We start from the raw sequence: 21,093 nt of genomic DNA on the forward strand, positions 1-21,093 counted from the left end.
TATAGAATTTACTTAGAATCATCTATTTAAGCAACACAAAAAGATTCATGGTTTGCAATAAGAACAGGAGTATACAGTTATATGTGTACCGTCGTTGTTATTACGCCTAAGCGTAACTTTCCCCACCCATGTCCAATGTGAAAGTCCAAGTAAATGCCATGTGTATCCACACGCTTGCCTATAACCAATCTTAACACTTTACAAATTTCATGCGTCCGAAGCGCTTTTCCTGATTGACCTTCATCAGGAATGCTCAATACCGGATATTTGAAAGCCAACGATGTATAAGAACCGAAACAGTTGAAAAGCTTTATGACCAAAAAGGACCTAAAAAAGCCAATTCTGTCTAAGGTCATCCGTGAAATTCGAGGAAAAACAAGCCTTTCGCTTCTTTTTTTTTAGTATTTTTTTACGTTATCACAGAAAATACGTTCATTTCTCAACGTATGTTTGTTTCCCGTAACAGAAGTTCAACCGGAAATTTTGCTATAAAAATGCCATATATGTTCGGACTGGAATAAGTTTTCTATACCCTTTATTCCGTGGGGATCAAAAACTGTAACATTTCTTCAAATGGAAATATATTGCAGAATATTTCCTCCAATAGCAATACTATTATAGAATATGGAACTAATATTTTAAAGGAACTTTTGTTCCATGACACAGACATAGATCATGATCAATGTTGCATTTCATTGAGAAATAAAATGTAACTTTTGGAATACCTCGGCCAAAAAAAAATTACGGAATTGTTAAAACTACAATAACATTTAATTATTGATTATTAAAAAAAAACTTATGGAAGTACTAACACTAACAAAAAACGTGATAACTTCCTGATTCGTATTTTCACTGAAGGTAACATTTAATTAATTTATAGGGAAACATATTAAAATATCGCTTTGCACAAAGCTTTACATTTTTCACGATCTTTAAACATAATTTAGAAAAAAGAACAGGTTATACCTTATTTGATACGTTTAAATTACTTCCCAAATTGTAATTTGGAAACAGATCATTTTGGTTGATAATGAACAAAAATGAAAAGTCACACACAATGCACATACATGATTGAATGTTATACATACCTTTAACATATCATATTTATATATTTTTCCATTCGTGTGATTAAATATGAATAAATTATCAGTTTTTCTCCTACTGGTTTTTCGTTTTTTTTAATGTCCAGTTTTGCATTTTTTTTTTGTACTTGCTTGTCCATTGTTCGGTTTTCGTTTTGTGTCATGTCGTTGTCAGTGTTGTCTTGATTTATAATTCCTTTGCTTATCCGCTTCTCTTTTACTCTGTTTACTCGTATTTTAAAGTATTGGAAAAGAAGAAGTTGGACTATGACAGATTCAGATTGTCTTTGACATTACATCAAGATGCTGACCAACCAAGTCATTCTATTCAGCAGTACAGCAGAAATATGTCACAAAATATAAAGTATATCCAACATATTGAAACATTCAAATTAATGGAAAGAGAAAGTAGGTGTCTGACAGAAAGTGTTCAAATGGAACATATTGTTAAATGTTGTTAATCTGCTGACATAATATGTTGTATAGCTTGTGAGCATGAAAGTGAATCAGAACATATAATAAATTTGGATTTGTCTGAAGTAGCAATAAATTTCAAAGCTAAAATTATTGCCTTTGCTTCAGCAGTAAATATGTATGCGGCAGATGACAAACGGAGAGTCGCAGCTCTGTCTCCAAAGACAGCAGCAGATGTAACTCGGTTACCATCCTTCGATCCATCTGTATAAACAGTTGAAAAATCTGAATAATTTGTCTTAATTTCAGCAAAATGTTGTTGAATTAAACAGATAATTAAAGGGTTTGTTACCGTTTTTTTATATTTACGGAGATCAAATATCATTTTTGGTTTTGGAAGTTCCCATGGAGGGCATTTGCAAGTTTCAACTTGTGCAACAGATTTTAAATCAAACGTGGTTAAATGTGGTTTTAAACGAATGCCTAATGGAGGAATTTTATTTTCATGTTTTGCAAATATATCTTCATAAATGGGATTAAAAACACAGCTGTAGGCAGGATTTTCTGGATATGCTTTTAGCTTGATAGCGTTTTGAAGTCCAAGCTTTAAACGTCTGTTTGAGAGTGAGTGCTCATCAGCCTCTACATACAGACTCTCAACTGAAAGGCGCCAAGACACAAACGCAAACCGTGGTGATGCACAGCATCGAGAATCTGTATGTAGGACTTCCGTGCAAGGCCATACACTATTGAACCATAATCTAGTTTAGATCTAACTAAATTAAGTAAGATGTTGCGATCAGCACCCCAGTCAGTGCTGCCGACAACTTTTAAAATATCTCGATTTTAACATTTTGATATAGGGTAGAAAGGTTAACTTTTTATCGAAAACTAACCCAAGAAATTTGGTTTCATCAACCATTTTAATTGGGTTTCTGTACAAGGATCAAGATGCAATTTCCTTTTGTTACAAAAATGCATCCCAACCGTTTTTGAAGTAGAAAATTTAAAACCATTTTCCTAGGCCTATTTTTCAATTCTTCCAAGACATAATTGTAATTTTCGTTCAATGTAATTCATATTTTTGCCTCTGTAACATATTAAAAAATCATCAACATACAATGAACCTTCAATATTACTTTTCAAAACTTCAACAAGGCTGTTAATTTTAAGACTAAATAATGTAACAGATAAAATACTCCCCCTGAGGCACACCCATCTCTTGATCATACAGATCAGACATGGTTGAATTTACACTAACATTAAATTGTCTGTTAGACAGAAAATTCGAAATAAAAGTTGGCATATTGCCTTTCAACCCCATATCAAAAAGATCTTTTAAAATACCATACTTCCATGTAGTGTCATAGGCCTTTTCAAGACCAAAAAAGACCGACACCACATGTTCATTTTTCGCAAAACCATTACGGACAAATGATTCGAATCGAACAAGATGATCAAGAGTACTGCGACCCTGTCGGAATCCACACTGGATATTGGCTAATAGCCCATTTGATTCCAGGAACCATACAAGGCGATCATTGACCATCCGTTCTAGTGTTTTACAGACACAACTGGTAAGAGCAATTGGTCGATAATTAATAGGATCCGTGTGATCTTTACTTGGTTTTGGAATAGGCACGACGGTTGTAAGCTTCCAAATTGATGGTAAATCACCAGATTCCCAGATGTTATTCATGAGCTGCAAAAGAGCTTCCAGCGAGGAATCTGGCAAGTGTTTTAAGAGTTGATAGTGAATATTATCAGGCCCACAAGCTGTATCATGGGCTTTTGACAGAGATGTTTTGAGTTCTTCCAGAGAAAAGAGTTTATTATAATTTTCACCATTTTTTTATTTAAAGTTCAACTTCATTTTTTCTTTTTCTTTTTTAACTTTTTTAAAAACTTCCCTGTAGTTGTTAGAAGAAGAAGATTTCGCAAAAGTTTCACCAAGCTTGTTGGCAATATCTTTTTCAGATGTTAATAAATTATTGCCATCTTTCAAATGTTTTACCGTGGCTTTAGAATTTTTACCTTTCATCTTTTGTATCATGTTCCATACTTTTGTCATCGGAGTGCGAGATGTTATTCCCGAGACAAATCTTTTCCAAAACGTACGTCGTACTTGCCTGCAAGTCCGCCGTGCCTTAGCGCGAAAAATACGGAAATAACTTAAGTTGTCCGTCGTAGGATGTTGATTGAACCGTCTTTCAGATTTTTTACGGTCATCTATGGCTTGATCACAAGCCTCATCAAACCATGGTTTGCTGGGATGTTTCGGATTTGCTGAGGTCTTAGGAATTGTTCTGTCAGCAATTGACGTTAAAACTGTGTTAAAAGTTAAAATGGGATCTTGAACAGTCTCAAACATCTTTGACTGAAGCTCCGCTTGACAGAGATTCTCAAACGAGGGCCAGTCCGCCTTGTCCAGTTTCCAACGTGGAACTCTCTGTTGAGCAGTAGTAAACAGATAATCAAGTATTATTGGAAAGTGATCACTTCCACAAAGATCATCATTGACACGCCATGAATTATCCAGAAGAAGAGACGGATCGCAAATAGTGATGTCGATAGCAGAATAAGACTCGTTTCCAGGGTGGAGATAAGTATTAGACCCATCATTAAAAATGCATAATCCTTCTTGAGAGACAAAGTCTTCAATATTCTTACAATTGGCTTTATGATACTTGCTTCCCCACAAGGGATTGTGTGCATTAAAGTCTCCCATAAGTATAAAAGGTGAAGGTAATTGGTCAGAGAGGTTTTTGAGTTTAGCTTTATCTATATTTGAATTAGGTGGAATATATATAGAACATAATGTAATTGTTTTATCTAATGATAAACGAATTGCAACTGCCTGCAGATCTGTGGTGAGTTGAACTGTGCTATGAATGACGTTGTCCTTCACACAAATGGTTGATCCGCCTGCAGCACGTTCGTCTTCCTTAGAAAATGTGCTATAGATGTTGTATCCTTTTAAAGATACATTGTCACTTTCTTTTAGATGAGTTTCTTGAAGGCAAAATGCAATAGGTAAAAAAAAGACTGCACTAGAAGTGTTAACTCGAGAAGATTTATTTTAAGACCTCGGCAATTCCATTGAATGATACTTTTCATAATTTATGAATAGAAGGACGAATGCTATCGAGTTTGCCAGTGTTCTTATTTCGATCAGACTGAGATAATCATCTTTCGGGTGGCACAACACTTTCGCATTCCATTTCTGATTCATCAGTAAGTGTGGCAAATCTATTTTGTGAGGAGATTCGTCGATCTCCTTGACTAGACGAAGTTGGTGTTACTCCGCCTCGACCCCTACCCCGTGACCTCCTATCATTAGACTTCTGAGGGGAGGAATTTGCTGGCGTTTTGGGGATCTGCTGTTCTGGAGAACGGAGAGGAGACGGGGCTTTAGAAGAATGTTTACGAGATGTAAAAGATAAACTAGTTAACTTTGTATTAGACGCAGATGTAGGAAGGCTTTTTACGATAGATGAACTATCTATATCGTCGGGAAGATCCAAGATAGATCCATTGCCCCAACTGTCTGACTTATTTGCATCATTTTTACTTGATTTCTTACTTTCATTTTTTTTAGGTGATGACATTGAGTTCTGTAAGGAAGATTGAGTGGACTGAGTACTGGTTTTGGTAGAATTTGGTTTTCTTGCTGTAATAATTCTGTCAAATGGTTCAGTTTGAACTGGCAACATCGTAAATGTTTCAGCATCAATAGGCCAGTTCATTCGAGTCTGTGTCGACTCGTGGCTGAATGAACGGCCAACTTTGCTGGCATACGAAGGCTTTTTCGTAGCTTTGAAATCATTCAAAACAGAAGCTATCTGTTTAGCTTCTGTGTAACTGATGTTTCGTTCTGTTTTAGTTTTAATTATATTTTTCTCTTTTAAGTAAACTGGGCATTCCCTAGATGATGACAAATGGGATCCATCACAATTTGAGCATTTGAAAGTATCAGGGTGACAGGTTGTTCCCTCGTGTCCTTCCCCAGAACACTTGAAGCATGTCTGCTTACCATGACATTGTTTGGTCCCATGACCAAACTTTTGGCATTTGAAACACCTAATTGGGTTAAGGATGTACATGTCTACCTTGATGCCAATGCATCCCAATTTCAAAGAGGAAGGAGGAGTTGGAGTATTTAATTAAATCATTTGGTCATTCTTATTAATTTTGGAATCTAACAACATCAGTTACACCTTGGTTTGAAAGTTCTTTGCAAATTTCTTATACAGATAGATCAGAAAGATATTGACTTCTGTCTCGAATGATTCCCTTGCTTCTGTTTAAACTAGTATGTGCTGATGCCGAAACAGCAAAACCAGTTATAGTTGTCAATTTCAGCAAATTTGCTGATTGACTTTTGTTTGTACATTCAACTAATAAATTCCCTGATCTCATTTTAGAAACATTTTTGACCATTCCAGCAATGCCTTGATTACATTTCTGTATTACAAAAGGGGACATTTTAGAAATAGGTTTGTCGACAGTACCTGTTATCACAATAAATCGGGGCCAACTATCATCTTCCTGACAGGGCTCAGAGTCATCACATTTTCTTTTTTTTTAATAGAGCTGATTTGGAGTTTTGGTTTTGGTGTGCCATAATGAACGGAAATATATTCACTATTCTTGTCATCCACCCTCCTCGGAGTGCCTACAAGGCGATACTGTATTACCGTGGCGAGCCGGGGTCAAGTGCCAATGCTGAAACCGAGCTCCAAAAACAATGTAGCTCGTCCCCAAAATTGGCACCCAAGATCCACTGCGGAAAGTACCAGATGTTCCAAGAACAGTATACTCAAGCAGAGCGTATCCATCAAGCGCAATAGAAAGCGTACCACTTGATTGACCCATGAGCCACCGCCTTCTTCAGTCATCCTTGTTTTTTAAAAAGCTCTTATTCAACATTGAAAACATCATGGTTACAGGAAAGCTAAATTTAAGGAAACTGAAGGGCTTGGCGTGACCAGTCGATTGATCAGACCGGGTCCATCCCGTTTAGATGATATCGGAGCCAAAGCAGAATATTGAGACTGAAACCTCTTCCATTCGACAGGAGTCTAGCAACAGTCTCTCGTCCATTAGGATCTCGTCAATCATCGACACGGGTAGCAACCCACGGCTTACAGGTTGGAGTGCCTATTTTTATTTTAAACATCGGGCAACTCGTACGATGTTCGGATCACTTTAGTCTGGTCTCTACCCTTCGACCTGTCCAGCAAGGGTAACCCTACCAGAAGACGAAGCTCCAGCTGGTATAGCTCTCAGGGTCATTGAGACACGCAAGCCCCCCGACCACGGCAAGGATAGCGATCCACCGGGGGTTGATAGATAGATTAAGTTTGACTTAATGTCAAAATTATTGTACAATACATAAATGGACAATAACAAAGTTTAAAATGTAATTAGGGCAATATACTATTATGGTATTGTCACTTAGTATTTTATCGTACTCATAGGAGCTGACATTCGACATAGAATATCCCATAAAAGCGAATTAAATAGATTTATTTCCAATAGGGTCCTTAGTGTTGTAAAAAACTCTTGTGAATAAATAAAAAGATAAGACAAACAATCCATGACTTAGAAAGATTAATAAAGAACTCCGCCTTGAGCATACTACGGCTGTCGCCCTTTTTTCTCGTCTTAATGCTTTAAATGAATGTATATGATCAACTAGAAATATTGTGTGCACTTCTTGAATAGACCCCCCTTCCCCCCTTTGAAAAACAAGACATACACACAGTGGTACCTATTCTCACAAAACATGAATAAGTTGCACTATTAAGACTACCTCAAGTCTAACTCCGTTAGTAGCCTCGATTTTTGAATAAATAAAATTCTATTACCGTCCAAAATGTGAAAAATTGACAGTTTTCAACGATTTTTCAACAAATAAAGTTCCACAACCCCGCCATGTCATATCAGAAATTTACCAAACAAAAAAGGGGAGCTTATTTCAATAGATATAAACAAGTCAGCAAAGTTTCATGAAAACTGCCCAAAGCGTTTTTGAGTTGTTGTTCGAAAATTGGACAATCCCCCTTTTTTGATGAACAAAGTCTAAATACTCCAAAATGTAAATTCAAACATTTTTGAAAAGGAATACGTTCATCAATATAAAACAAAATCACACAATGAAGACATATGAACAGTTTACCAGTCCAATATTTAATACTTAATTACTTCCGATATTGTAACAGTATTCATTTTACAGCACCAGAAACGCATTTTGACAATTAAAAACTGTCTCTTCAGTGATATCCGAGACCAAAATATCTGAAAAGAGATATCGGATATTCCTTATATTTAAAAAAATTTCAAAATGGTGTAACAGCAAATTAGTTTCATTAACACAATATCCATATATATTTTCATGCCAGTGCCGAAGTATTGGCGACTTGGCTGGTGATACCTTCGACGACTAACAGACCACTAGCAAAAGTATCAACCAAGTGGTAGTAATACCATTAATGGTACCAGTTTTACTGCACCAGATGCGCATTTCTACAATTAATGTCTCTTCAGTGATGCCGAGGTCAAAATATCTGAAAACCCAAAATTCATTAAAAATAAAGAGCTAAAACATCAAAGAGGACAAAAAGTATAGCAAATGCCGTGCAAGGAATCAGAGTTTTGTATGAGAGAGATATATTTCTTGATTTATTTCTGTGTGAAAATTTTGTGAATGTTTCAATGAATAAATGAAAGAAAAATGTATCACGCAAACACCCTTTTTTTTATACCATGTACGTTTAGTTCTAGTATGACTGTTACAGGTAAAACTGTCTACATGTATCTCATATTTATCAGTCTGACTTTTAGCAAACCTTGATGGTTTTTGATGCCGATTATGATTTTTACAAAAACAATTAACGAAGAATAATTATGGCAAACAGCGTTTAGCGATGAGATGGGCACATAAAGAATGTGGACGGGTTAATATATTTGTGAATGCTTAACCACCCCTAACCCGGGACAGTCATGTAATTTTATGACATTAATATTAAAACAAACTACACAATTAAAGTTAAACCTGAAAGGCACTTAAATGTTAAATGAAAATACTGGTACAGTATAGTGTGCTGTATTGTTCTAATGGAAATAATAATCTTGAATATTCTTCCATTTGAAACTAATAATATAAAGGAACTTCTATTCAATGACACAGTCATTGGGAAATAAGATATATCTTTTGGAATGCCTGGCCCAAATTTAATTGCGGAATGGTATGGGGCGTCGATACAAAAAAAGAAGAGGATGTGGTATAATTGCCAATAAGACAACTCTCCACCAGACCAAAATGACGTAGAGATCTGTATAATATAATGTTTGATTATAGTAAAAAAAAAAGGAAGTATTCCCGCTAGGAACAAACGTGATAACTTTCTGAATCGTATTTTCACAAAATCTTTATAGGGAAAAAATATCGAGTTGCACAAAGCTTTAAAATTTGTTAAAGATATTTAACCAAAATGTAGAAATATGAACAGGTTAATACAGTATTTAAAACTTAATTACTTCACGGATTGTAATAATGCATTAAATTTTGGTTACAGTTTATTGTCTTTAACAAATGAATAAAAAATGAAAAGTCCCAAACGTATAAAAATCCAATTTCAAACAAAAGTTAAATCTATGATATTGTAAATCTTTTGCCATCATATCTATTTCCATTCTTGTGATAAAATTTAAACAAATTATCGGTTTTCAAACTACTGGTTACTTTATGATTTTTTCTTGTTGCGCATGTTGTATAGTTTTCAATGAATAAATTGAATTTAAAATTTTTACGGTCGCATATTATCATCATGAGCATAATGAATGTGTTTTTGACTGGGTAATAAACAATTTGGATTTGTGTAAAAAGGAAGAAGAAAAAGTAAGGAAGGAAGATTTTCCGATCATTTGTCCAATTAGGGTATAAACATGACAATAATATAACATTTTCAAAAGTATCACATTTTAATCAAAAATATAGTTGTCTACATAAAGATATTTGATAAGGCTTATTAATTTGAAAATCGTTTGGCATCTATTTGTATCTATAGTTGAATTTACGTTCGGGAGTTCAAAATAATGTTCAAGCAAAATAATAGAATAAACACTTTAATAATACGGCTTCCTCTTTCTGAAACTTAACTGAAAGTTTCTTTGGTTAATAACGTTTGATTTTATCAGTTTTTATGGACTTCCCCCTTTTTTAATTTACCTTGAAGTTTGGGGTATTTTTAGTAAACTTTTATACATTCAGTTACATAAGTTTATATCATTTCAGTATATTTGTAATTATCATTGTACAAATTTCATCCATTCATGGATATTATACCCAACTCTCTCTTCTCTGTCATTTAGATATCATAACAGTCAATCAGTACAGATTAAGATCTATACATTAAAAAAAATTTTGGGTTTTTTTTTTTTAATTTGTAAACCATATAATAGACGGAAGGGTACTCATTGAAGCATATCCCACATCTTATTCGGACACATTTTGATTCAAGATGTAATTCCATCCTTTTAAAATAAGATCTATACATGCAAACTTATACTTCGCTTTTGGAGTTTTTTAGAACCATACAGAAGCGTACTCATTGAAGCTTATCCCACATCTATTATACGGATATATTTTGTTTCCGGACGTAAGTCCACCTTTTAATGAATTTGGTTCTCCTCTCAGTTCTTAACTGTTTTATTTCATAACACAATGTAAACGGGTTTACTACAGACTGTAAAGTATATTATAAAGGAGATGGCAATGTCTAAATTTTTTCTGACAATATGTCAATGTATACTGCTAGTAGGTGAGTATTCTTTATATTATTATTAATCAAAAAGTAGGGATGTTATTTTACAAAATGTCTGTGTGGATCGGATTTTGACATGATTGCTGACTAACTTGATTCCCTTGGTTATATTTTCACCTACTAAATTGACCATTTCAAACTTTGCCCTGAGCCTGAAAAGCTATGGATACTATGAGAAAGAGAACGATTAATGATCGTTTTCCTGTGCATTATTTTTATTCATAGGACCAAATTGAACAAAGTTGTAAAAACCTACAAGAATTTAAATGTTAAGAGGAATAAGATATTATATACTCCTCTAATCTTTTATTACCAATAATATAGTATGGTATTTTTGCTCAATGTTGATGCCCTTACGATTAATTGGTTGATTGGTTGTGTTTAACGCCACTTTTAGCACTCTTTGCTTTATCGTGGCGTCCAATTTGTATTGGTGGAGGAAGCCGGAGTACCTGGAGAGAACCACCCACCTTCGACAATCCTAGTTATTTAAGATAGTAGTCGAATGCACCGGCCACTAGTTGGGTTCGAATCCACAATCACTGTGTAGACATGCCATTTATGACTCTAGATGAACTAATTAGACTATTTGAGGTCCCTTTGTGTCATTAATGTATTGGTAATCATACCACATCTTCATTCCATTATGAGGGGCCTCGGTGGCCGAGTGGTCTAAGTAGTTACTACTGTAATCACTAGCCAGTCAACACTGAGGTTGTGAGTTCGAACCCCGCTCGTGCGGGAGCACTCGACTCCAATCTTAATTGACTAGGATTGTCAGTTTTCCTATCGAAGGTCGGTGGTTTTCTCCGGGCGCTCCGGCTTCCTCCACCAATAAAAACTTGCCGCCACGAAATAGCCCAAAAGCGGTGCTTAAAAGTGGCGTTAAAACACCAAAAAATCAAAATGAAATCATTCCATTATGTTACGCTTTAAAGCATTAAAATGTCATTTTCAAAAACTGTTTTGTACGAGGAATATCCCATATAGTCCCTTTTAAGAATGAGAGTGAATAGTGGTATTCTGGATTATAAATCGTTGAGCTGCACCTATTCAATATACAAAAAAATCTACCAAGCATTTATACTCCCAGATATAAAATCAATTACAAAATGTATGTAACAAATTTATAAATGTATGGAATATTTATAAAGAGTGTCCTACTACTTAGAGTATTTTTATCACTAAAAGTTCCTATTTGTCAAATTTCTATCCCATTGAATATGTTTAAACGCGATAAATGTATACTATTATGACTGTAAGTATACGTTTCGATATAAAAAGAGATAACGGGCCCAAGGTAACGTCGTAACGGTATAAACATCGCAGTCTGTAGGTATTTTTATATGGTGTCTTCCCAATTGTCCTATATTTGAAATGACTGAAAACACTGTGTAGCATCACCACCCTATATAGGTACTCCTGAAGCAAAGAAATAATGATAGCAAAAAGAATCTACCTCTTCCCCGTACAGTATAAACTATTCGCCGTACTGTTTATCGCTTTATTTACATGGATTTCTCTGTGAAAACGATAGTTTATTTTAAAATACTGTGTCATTCAACCTTGAGTATGAGATATCTTTGTTCTGCGAAAACGTCTAATGTATAGTTGAAGGATAAATGTCTTTTAAACAAATTTGAATTCGTCACACGCTACTTTCAACAGGTACCATCCGGTCCAATTTTAACGATTTGAAGAGAAAGCCAAATAAGGATCATAATCAGCCCTAAATAGTAGCTATATTATTAGGAATCAGTATAACAAAACTTTGCAACGTAGAATATACTGAAAATACTGTGGATTCATTATTATTTGTTGGATACCAATTTTCGTGGATTTCGTGGTTACGCGGGAACCACGAATTCTAATGTCCAACGAATTACAAATTTTCTTTAGGAATTTAAGCAGACTTTAGCCAAAACACGAAATCAAATATCCACGAAATTGTAAGAGTTCCTCAATCCACGAAAATTGGTACCCACGAAAATGAATGAACCCACAGTGAGTAGAATTTGACCTTACACGACTTCACAATTTTTTTTTATACCGCTTCCGGGGTACCTATATCCTATGGTGATGATACACTGTGAGAAAAAAAGAATTCTGATTGACGTGCTTCGTTTGCTTTGTAAACAACACAGTGAAAAAATTCTCGATACATCTATACTTAGCACAGACTCAGAGGTGTACATAATAATGACTGTTACAACATACCTCCCGATTAGATCCACATGTATCGTAACCTATCTGCAAACGGTTTGCCGATTTCGCTAGGTTAAAAATTGCAATTGAAAAAAACCTATAGAACCTTTATTCTGTTGCTGATGCATAACAAAAAGAATTAATGCATTAGAGGTCGGGAAAATGTACGAAATCAAAATAAAATAAAATTCCGCGCAATTCTATTAATGTTTTTGGCGCATTTAAGTCATTTCAAAACATGGCGTCATACGAATGAAAACGTTAAAGCCGAAGCTTCTTCCGTTACGTGAACCCTTCACATTCGGATAATATTGCATTAAAATGGAGTTTTGAGGTAGGTGTTGTTTTATTTTCTATTTTATTGCACTATTCGCACATTTACTGATTTCAGCAAGTCAACATGGCGGCTCCTTAGTTACGAAATGTCAACTGTGGATTTGACGGTAGCTTTCGAGAAAAACATGTAAATTAAAAAGGGCAAGTTTTGGGGTTGAGATTTAAAAGCGTTAAACTCATTTTTTTTCTAGCAGTTTTTTAAGAAATAATTCATGCACGCTACAGATTTATTGGATTTTTTTTAGCTTTACCTTACATGGGTAAAATAGAACAGCCACACACACGGCATACCCACCCTCGCTTTGTTCTTTTAATTACCGTATTTGTCCTATTAGAATCGAAATAATTCATGGAAGCCATAGATGTGTTGTAAATTTACACATGGCCTGGTCCGTGATTTTCGTTAATTTTATCGCTAGCTTACGCACAGGATAAAATTCGAATATCACGGCCCATGCCATGTGTAAATTTCTAACAAATCTTTGGCTTCCATGAATTATTCTTAAATAAATTATGTGGGACAATCGGGAAGATGTTTGGTGGACAATTGGGAAGTTCAAACGTGGATAATCGGGAATTGTTATGATAGTAATTTGTTTGTGTATCAAGTTATTACAGGTAACTTATCAATGTAACTTATAAAAATTTGAAATACATATGGAGAAAAGTTGGTATTTACATAATTTATTTTGTTTTGTGATACTTTGTTATACTACTGTTCAAATTTAGAACAATACAATACAAAAACTAAATATATTTTAATTTCATAGAAAATAAAATGAAATAGATTCCAATAACACAATTGAAATGGAACAGATACATAACTTAAAAATTAAGACGTATCTAGGTTTAAATTGAAACATAACATGAGTATGAATTAAAAGTGCATTTTAACTAATGATTTATTCAACAATTCATATTTACATTTATAAAATTGATATCAACAAATATTCATGCAATTATTGAGAGAGGAGACTTAAATAAATTTTTGAATTGAAATGCCATCATGTATGTTAATTTGATATTGCAAGACAAGCAATAATTACATTGTTTATTTAAGAAAATTTAAAATAGTACGTAAAAGTAATGGGGCAATCAGACCTTTTCATAAGGGACAATCAGAACTCAATAATTTCAAAAAGTGGGCCAATCGGAAATACACCAAAACAAATCATTAAACTTAAATAATTCTCACAGCAAATATGAATCTGGTGAACCTTAATTTTCGATTTTATATCATTAAACCGGAAATGTAATTGATTTCGACTTGAAATGAGAAATTCTTTAATCCTTATACATTTTAGAGAAATAGGGAACAATACTAAATCTTTTTTTTAAATCTGAGTAAAAGTTTTCGAAATGACAAAAGGAAGAGAAAAACAAATTTTTTTATCATTTGTGAAATATTTTTTTGCATTTAGGTGTTCAATATTCTAATAACATGTGGAAAGAAAAAAAATATAATTGACAGAAACCAAGATAAAAACTCCGAAAATTAAATCAATTTGTTTTCATTCATAGCTGAATAGAGTAAAGTTACAAAAGTATTTCTGGATTAACCTTCATCATGAACGCTCAAAGTTAAATATAAGAAATACAAGTATGTAGAAGTACTAAAACACGCGAAGAGCTATATGACAACATTAAACCCGAAATATTAGACAAATCCATCTAAGCTCAACTTTGGCTTAGTACCGCAATCAGTACTCCCTCAGCTTTTACAGTCAATACGGTGATAGCTTTGTACTTTCTCAAATGAAGAAACCCAACGCGACTATTTATTTATTACTTGATTCGATCCATTGATATATACTTTAACAAAATATGGCAAAGTGAATTAATACATTTTTGTATCATTATGGTTTTTATTGTTTAAAGTAAATGTGCAGGGCGGGGATTCAATTAAAATCGATAATTTGTTAATTATTTGCCAAAATATTGTTTATATCGTGATTTTTTTCTCAAAAATATTGTAAAATGTACGAGTCACGCAAGTTTTTTTGTGAAAATTGTTGGATTTTGTACAGATTATACATGGAAAATCCAATTATGTGGTTGAAAGAAAAACAAACGATAGAATTTAAGATAAAATATGGGAAGATAGCTCTTACATGCTTAAAGTGTGCTCTCACGGAACTCGTTTTCTTGCTCCCAAAAAAAATTATGTAAACTCGTAATACATTACTTTATAAAAGTTACATTATCTAAGTTATCTTCCTTTTTATAGCAAAGATGAGAATAAATTAATTAAACAAAATATATCCTGTATTTGAAAATAACAGTAGTAAAAATATGATAAAACACACAATTGTCTGCATCAGGATGTAACGGTTTTACTAATGGATAACATTCTTCTCTCAACATTTGTACATTACATTTGGGATATATACGATTGTATTTGGATATTTTACAATCAAAATGGCGAAAGACCTCCGATCTACATTATGTCTTTTTATCAGTTAGTACAAATTTAACAGATCTAGTGCAAATACGTGGTAAACAGTCCATATACCTTTGTTCAATTTGATTATGTTATAAGAAGAAATTCCCTTTTTTAATCATTGATTTATTTTTAGAACTTATATGAAATACACCATCGAACCACATATCTGTTTATGTAAAGGAGAAACCATATTCTAAGATATAGTTATTATTTTTATAATTCTGCAGGTTTAATAAAGGCCACATACAGTCAAATAAATGATAAGAATGTCAACCTCATAGATTGTTCCATGAAAAATTTAACATCAATGCCTGTTTTCCTGCAAAATTCAACAACTGATCTAAATCTACATGGAAATTTGTTACTGGTAGTTCCCGCATGGTCTTTCCAGAAATCAAGAAAACTAAAACGCTTAGATCTGTCTGATAATTTACTGAGGATGATTGAACGGGGAGCATTCGAGGGACTCGACGAGCTCATCTATCTCAACCTTAGAAATAACAAATTAACGTCAAATTCTCTTCATGAGAAAATTTTTCAAGATTTGATCTCACTTCAGGATTTAGCAATAAATACTAACTTTTTCGACAAGGAATATATATTTTTGCAGTCTGAAATATCTCGAGTAAAGTCATTGGTTAAGCTAGGAATTGATCTTCGAGGACGAGACCAAATAGATAATTGCCTTTGTAATTTATCAAAATTACAGGAACTTCAAATTTGGGGATTGTCCGGACAAACATTTTCAGACAATTCATTTCAAAACCTAAAGTGTCTTAAAATAGAAATATTGTCACTTGCTTCGGTGATTTCTCTAGCACCAGATACGTTCGTTTCTTTTCCAACGTTAAAGACGCTAAGGATACAGATTATGTCTAGGTTAGCTACGTACAACACCATTAGCAGTATATTTAATTCTTTTAGGGTTTTCAAAGGTAAAAATATGACAGAAATAAGCATCAATAATAATCCACATAGAAACGGCTTTGTGATCGGCCATACGCACTTTGCAGTTCTTCAAGAAGTATGTCTAAAAAAGTTAAATTTGATGGGTGACAGTATACTTGGCATAAATTTTGGACCTTTTTTAAAATATGGATATAAGGAAAATTGTTTAGAAGAATTAAACATTAATTTAATGTTTGACAACAAAAATAGTTATGTTTTTGCATTTTGTGAGTTTAAACATTTGAAAATAATCAGAATTCCATTTGTAATATTTAGGGACAAAAGAGTAAAACGATCGACTGAAAATGACGTATCTTACTCGTTTTGTCTTCCAAAAACTTTAGAACAATTGGACCTCCATTCAAACGTTAGATCATATGCTAGTAGAAGAATTGCAAATTTAACTTTAATTGACGGGTCAAATTTAAAAATTGTAAATATGGCTAACATTACACTCCGAGATTGTAATGGTACGATTTATGGCATTGAAAATTTAGAGTATTTGGATATGTCAGGATTCATCTGCAAAGTATTGAGTGTTCATCTTCTGTCACATTTTCCTAAACTGATTACTCTCATTGCACAAAATGCTAATCTTGGAATCGGTTTGAATACCCTTAAAACTGCTTCAGAATTTCTAAAGATGAATTTACATCTACAACACATTGACTTGACGAAAAATAGCATACAGCAGCTACCAGATGACTTATTTGATCATCTTTTTAGACATAAGCTTTCTATCATATTGGACAGAAACAACTTACAATCTCTACCGAACTTTCCGTCGAAACCAAATACAATTCAACAAATCAGTCTGAAATATAATAAAATTTCGTGTCTAAGCAAAGACAATATCGCTAACCTTAACATAATAAAACCTTCAAGTGTATTTCTTCGTGGAAATCCGATTGAATGCTCATGTAATACGTTAAGTTTTCTTAAATGGGTGCACCATTCAGGTTTTATAAGTGATGTTGATGAAATAGAATGCGTCCTCCAAAATGGGACTCTTGCAATTTTGTCTCATTTCTTGCGAAATCTAAAAACATATGAAATCAGTTGTCAAACAGAATTATGGATAACATTGGCAAGTTGCATTACATCTTTCACCATAGTGGCTTTAATCTTTGGAATAGTATACTATCGCTACCGATTTGCATTTGAATATTTCTTTCTGAGAATTAAGATGAAACTAAGGCATTACCAGCCTCTTTTGGAAGAGTTCAATTATGATGCATTTATTTCATACAGTCATACCGACAAAACTTGGGTTAAAACTCTCCACGACAAGTTGGAGCCGAAAGGATTCAGTTTCTGTATAGATGATAAGGATTTCTTAGCTGGAGTAAATATTGCTGAGTGTATCGTTAAAGCTATCAATTCCAGCAGAAAGGTTATATTTGTTATCACTGAAGAATTCCTAAAGAGTAACTGGGGCACGTATGAAATAGAAATGACAAGAATGCATGCCTTCAGAGAGGGTCGTGAATCAATGATTATTATTATACTGAAGGATAACATTAAAAAAGACAAACTTCCAAAGGCCTTGAAGGAAATCTGGTATAAGGTCGTCTGTATAGTCTGGCCATCTGATTCCGAGGCTCCATATAATTCAGAGGAAATATTCTACGAGAAGCTATGTATAACATTATCAGACGGTCGTATGAGAATAAGTGATGATAACTGTTTAATGTAAAAGATCAACATATTGCAGTTTTGCAAAGTTCAGATAAATGAACAAATACAGTACACTAATTAGGGACAGAATTTTAAAAGAAACAGGTTAAAACATGATTAACTTTATGAACTTATGAACTTTTAAGTGTATTACAAATATGTCATTTGTCAGTGCGTCATTGAAACTCAAAAACTTTAAGCAGACTCATATTGCCACTTGATTGTCTCTGAGTACTGTATTTAATTACTAAATTTCACAATGAACAAAATATAAAGTATATATAGTTGAACATATTTACACAAAAAATGTAATGGTTAACAATAGAAACAAAAGTATTCATTTGAATTTCCCCCGCTATATCCACTGTGTAAATCCAAGTAAATGGCATGTAAATACTCTAAACAGTCAGTATAATATGTATGCCCAACCCTTTTTTTAAACCAATTAAACACTTTATAAATTGCATGCGTCCGAAGCGCTTTTCTTGATTGATCTTCATCAGGAACGTTTAAGGCCGAATGTTTGAATGTCAGGAATGTATACGACCGAAATAGTTGAAGAGATATATGATCAAAACACCAAAATTAATTGCTAAATTTATCAAAGGCCAACTTTGCCTGAGGAGTTGAAACCTTAGTTTCTTAATAATTTATAAATTTCGTAACGGGCAATATAAGAAAGGAGTGTTAGAAATCATGCCAGGACCAAAGTACTGACTACAGAGCTGATGATACGCTCGGGTATTGGTAGTCAACGAGCAGCGATATCGACCCAGTTATTTAAACAATTAAAACAATACCTTATAAATTTCATGCATCGGGAGTGCTTTTCTAGATTTACCTTCATTAGGAAAGTTTATATATGTATTAAATATTTCAAAGCCAAGGATGTATAAGAACCAAAAAAGTTGAAGTACATTATGACCAGAAACATCAAGCAGAATTTCAAAATTCATCAAAGGTCAACTTATACTGGCTCAATCAGTGATATAGGAAATCGACACAAAATTATTTTCCGAAATAATTAATATAACGGGTATTTAATCACAGATAAAAGTGTGTTCCTTAGCATTACAACAAGAAGAGATTAATATTTTATAGATATTCTAAACAGGAAAGTAGGCAAACAACACTTGGAACATAACATGTCACTTGGTGGCCAATTATCATAGCATTATACTCTTAACTTACTGATGCTATTAAAAGGGGAACTATAACAGTAAAAACTGTTTGAAAATAATTTTGCATAACAACTTATTACTTCATTGGGATCTAGAAAAGAGAGTCGAGGGATTACAAAGGGACATTTAAACTCATAAATTGAAAACAAACTGACAACGGCATGGCCAAAAAAGAAACGGAAAAACAGATATACAACATAGAAAACCTAAAACTGAGCAAAACGAACCCCACCAAAAACTTGGGGTGATCTCAGGTACTCCGATAGGGTAAGCAGATTGTGCTCCACATGTGGCACCCATCGTGTTGCTCATTTTAGTACAAACCCGGTGATGTGTTTAATTTGGTAGGTCACATTCGCGGAAAAGGGACGAGATTGTAGGCACGACAATTGGAACAAATCCCTCGTCATCTGAGAATCAGCTTTTCCATAATGGTCAACCAACTCGTGATGGCGTCCGTAAAATTTACGAAGAGATGATTTCAACTTCACCACTTGGAACTCTTGGTTTAATAGCTTCCTTATGAACAGCAACCCTCTATCAAGGAAATCATGATAGGAAAAGCAAGCCCTAAAATATTGTATCAACTGAGAGATATATATTCCGTATGCAGGCGCTTGATACGGCGCTGCTTGAATGCTGCTACATAAAAATGGAAAGTTCACAATAGGGAAGCTGAAATCGCCTCTTTTGTCGTAAAGTTTTGTTTTCAACCGACCCTCATTGTCAATTTCTAGATATAAGTCAAAATATGAGGCAAGCTTAACTGTTATATCCTTTATCTCAAGTTCGATGGGATAGATGCGTCCAACATAGTCACCACATTTTGAGTTATCTATTGAGTGAACATCATCTATATTGCGGAAGGAGAAGTTAAATGATACTGCTAACTGCTTTTCTTTCTTTCTAAGAAGTTCCTGTATGAAGTCAGCCTCATATGAATAAGAACAAGTCGGTAAGAAGAGGAGCACAGTTGGTTCCAATTGGATTGCCGATTCTTTGTTTGAAAATACGTCCTCCAAACGTAACAAATATGTCGTATGTCGTCAGTTTCAGAGAAGTTTTTGTTTGAATCAGAGTGATTTTAATACAAAGTACGCGTACACAATTTTAATCCTGGTATCTATGATGAGTTAATTTACAGATAGTTTTTTTATTTGTTCTGTAATCAAAGAGCTTTATTATGTCTTGGTGTAAGTTATGACAACCATTACAATGATCTGGTAGACACCTATACGAATTAAAAATCAGAATTTTGACATGGTACAAATATGCCTAGTGGTTAAAGAGAAAATTGTTTCTTTATTTTGTTCAACTGTGTAAAATTGATTAAACTTTTTTTCTAAATTGTGACATTATCGGAGGCTGCTTATTACCGGTTTTATACTTGCTTGAGCAACACGACGGGTACCACATACCCATTTATCAAGTTTCAACAACAATGACCGGGTGCAACGAATGGAGCAGGAAGTGCTCAGAACACTGTGAGTTCATTGGACTTTTAGTGGCTCTATCTTTAGTTGTTAATGTACTGGTTTGTGGGCTGTAATTTGTCGTATCGACTTTTTTGCTTAAAGGCAAAGTACAAGTAATGGATGATGGTTAAGATTTTGCTTATATTTTGTATATATTGAAACTCGTTGAACTGTTTCTGAATATCGAAAAAAGATATGTGTATATAAGTGTGTGTAATTCGAGAGATACGATTGATAAAAAAATATTCAAATATGTTTATTTAGAGTAGGTACACGAGAAAAATTATAATTGACCCTCATATTTTGGATTACTTTATCAGGCTGACAAACTGCAAATTTTACCAAGTAATATTTATGATATTGATAATAATACACACTAGTTTCTTTTCGGCATATCACAGTATCAACTTATAGAATATAACGCCCAGATTAGGCATTATTTACGTGCAACGTTAACTTTTTTCCAATATTTCATAAATAAAGCAGTGTTATTAAATAATTTTG

At 33.7% G+C, this 21,093-nt stretch overlaps 2 protein-coding genes across 8 annotated transcripts in view; one reads left to right on the plus strand and one right to left on the minus strand.

Moving 5' to 3' along the window:
* LOC127711413 (transient receptor potential cation channel subfamily M member-like 2) overlaps nucleotides 1–21,093 on the minus strand; it is a 550,384-nt gene that overhangs the window by 342,881 nt on the left and 186,410 nt on the right. The window lies entirely within an intron of this gene.
* On the plus strand, nucleotides 16,515–18,101 carry LOC127711419 (toll-like receptor 4). The gene has a single exon (XM_052217462.1). The coding sequence runs from the start codon at nucleotides 16,696–16,698 to the stop codon at nucleotides 17,950–17,952; it is 1,257 nt and encodes a 418-aa protein (XP_052073422.1). The 5' UTR covers nucleotides 16,515–16,695; the 3' UTR covers nucleotides 17,953–18,101.

The sequence above is a fragment of the Mytilus californianus genome, unplaced genomic scaffold (assembly GCF_021869535.1).
Source record: "Mytilus californianus isolate M0D057914Y unplaced genomic scaffold, xbMytCali1.0.p SCAF_8, whole genome shotgun sequence".
In the NCBI taxonomy this organism is placed as follows: Eukaryota; Metazoa; Mollusca; class Bivalvia; order Mytilida; family Mytilidae; genus Mytilus; species Mytilus californianus.

What these genes read in the sequence shown, in the direction of transcription:
- LOC127711419 (XM_052217462.1), top strand. Translation starts at nt 16,696, where the DNA reads ATGGCTAACATTACACTCCGAGATTGTAATGGTACGATTTATGGCATT.